The sequence below is a fragment of the Condylura cristata genome, unplaced genomic scaffold (assembly GCF_000260355.1).
Source record: "Condylura cristata isolate star-nosed mole 26May11 unplaced genomic scaffold, ConCri1.0 scaffold00016, whole genome shotgun sequence".
Lineage (NCBI taxonomy): Eukaryota > Metazoa > Chordata > Mammalia > Eulipotyphla > Talpidae > Condylura > Condylura cristata.
The window spans coordinates 1,561,799-1,562,311 of NW_004567117.1; the positions used below are offsets into that span (position 1 = coordinate 1,561,799).

Consider the following 513-nt stretch of genomic DNA (forward strand, 5'->3'; position numbering starts at 1 on the left):
TGGGAGGGCCCCCAATTTTAAATTCTTAAATAAAATTATGATTTCATTATTTTTAGGTATATCCACAAATCTACCAATCTTGATGAAGCTCCAGTTGCTGAACCGCCCAAACCATTGTATCCATATAGAACAATTGGTTGTGTTTTCAATCATCAAATGTTTCTGGGAAATTGTCAGGCTTCTGACTCAGTAGAAATATGTGAATTTGATTTGAATGATGAATCCAAATGGAAACCTATGAGTGAAGAAGCAATTAAATCAGTTTGTGCTCCAAGAGCTACAACATCCCTTCCTCCTTTTCCCCCTCTGTGTGCGTCCTCAATTGATGCTTCAGTAACAAGTAATGAAATAGAAATGCAGCTAAGACTACTAGTGTCGGAACACAGGAAGGTAAATAATACTAGTATTTTTTTATATTTTTATATTCAACAGTTTTTTGTTTTGTTTTGGTATGTATGGTAATACTGTTTATTCTAGCTCTGAACAAAATAGATGCAGCCCCCTTTTTTAAAA

The 513-nt window shown here is 34.3% G+C and overlaps 1 protein-coding gene across 1 annotated transcript in view; it reads left to right on the plus strand.

The window, feature by feature from the left end:
- The window catches only part of CEP76 (centrosomal protein 76kDa), a 25,221-nt gene that overhangs the window by 20,130 nt on the left and 4,578 nt on the right, over positions 1 to 513 (plus strand). The window contains exon 10 of the mRNA XM_004683722.2: positions 57 to 390. Coding sequence (XP_004683779.1) covers positions 57 to 390 — 334 coding nt within the window. The remainder of the gene's footprint in view (positions 1 to 56; positions 391 to 513) is intronic.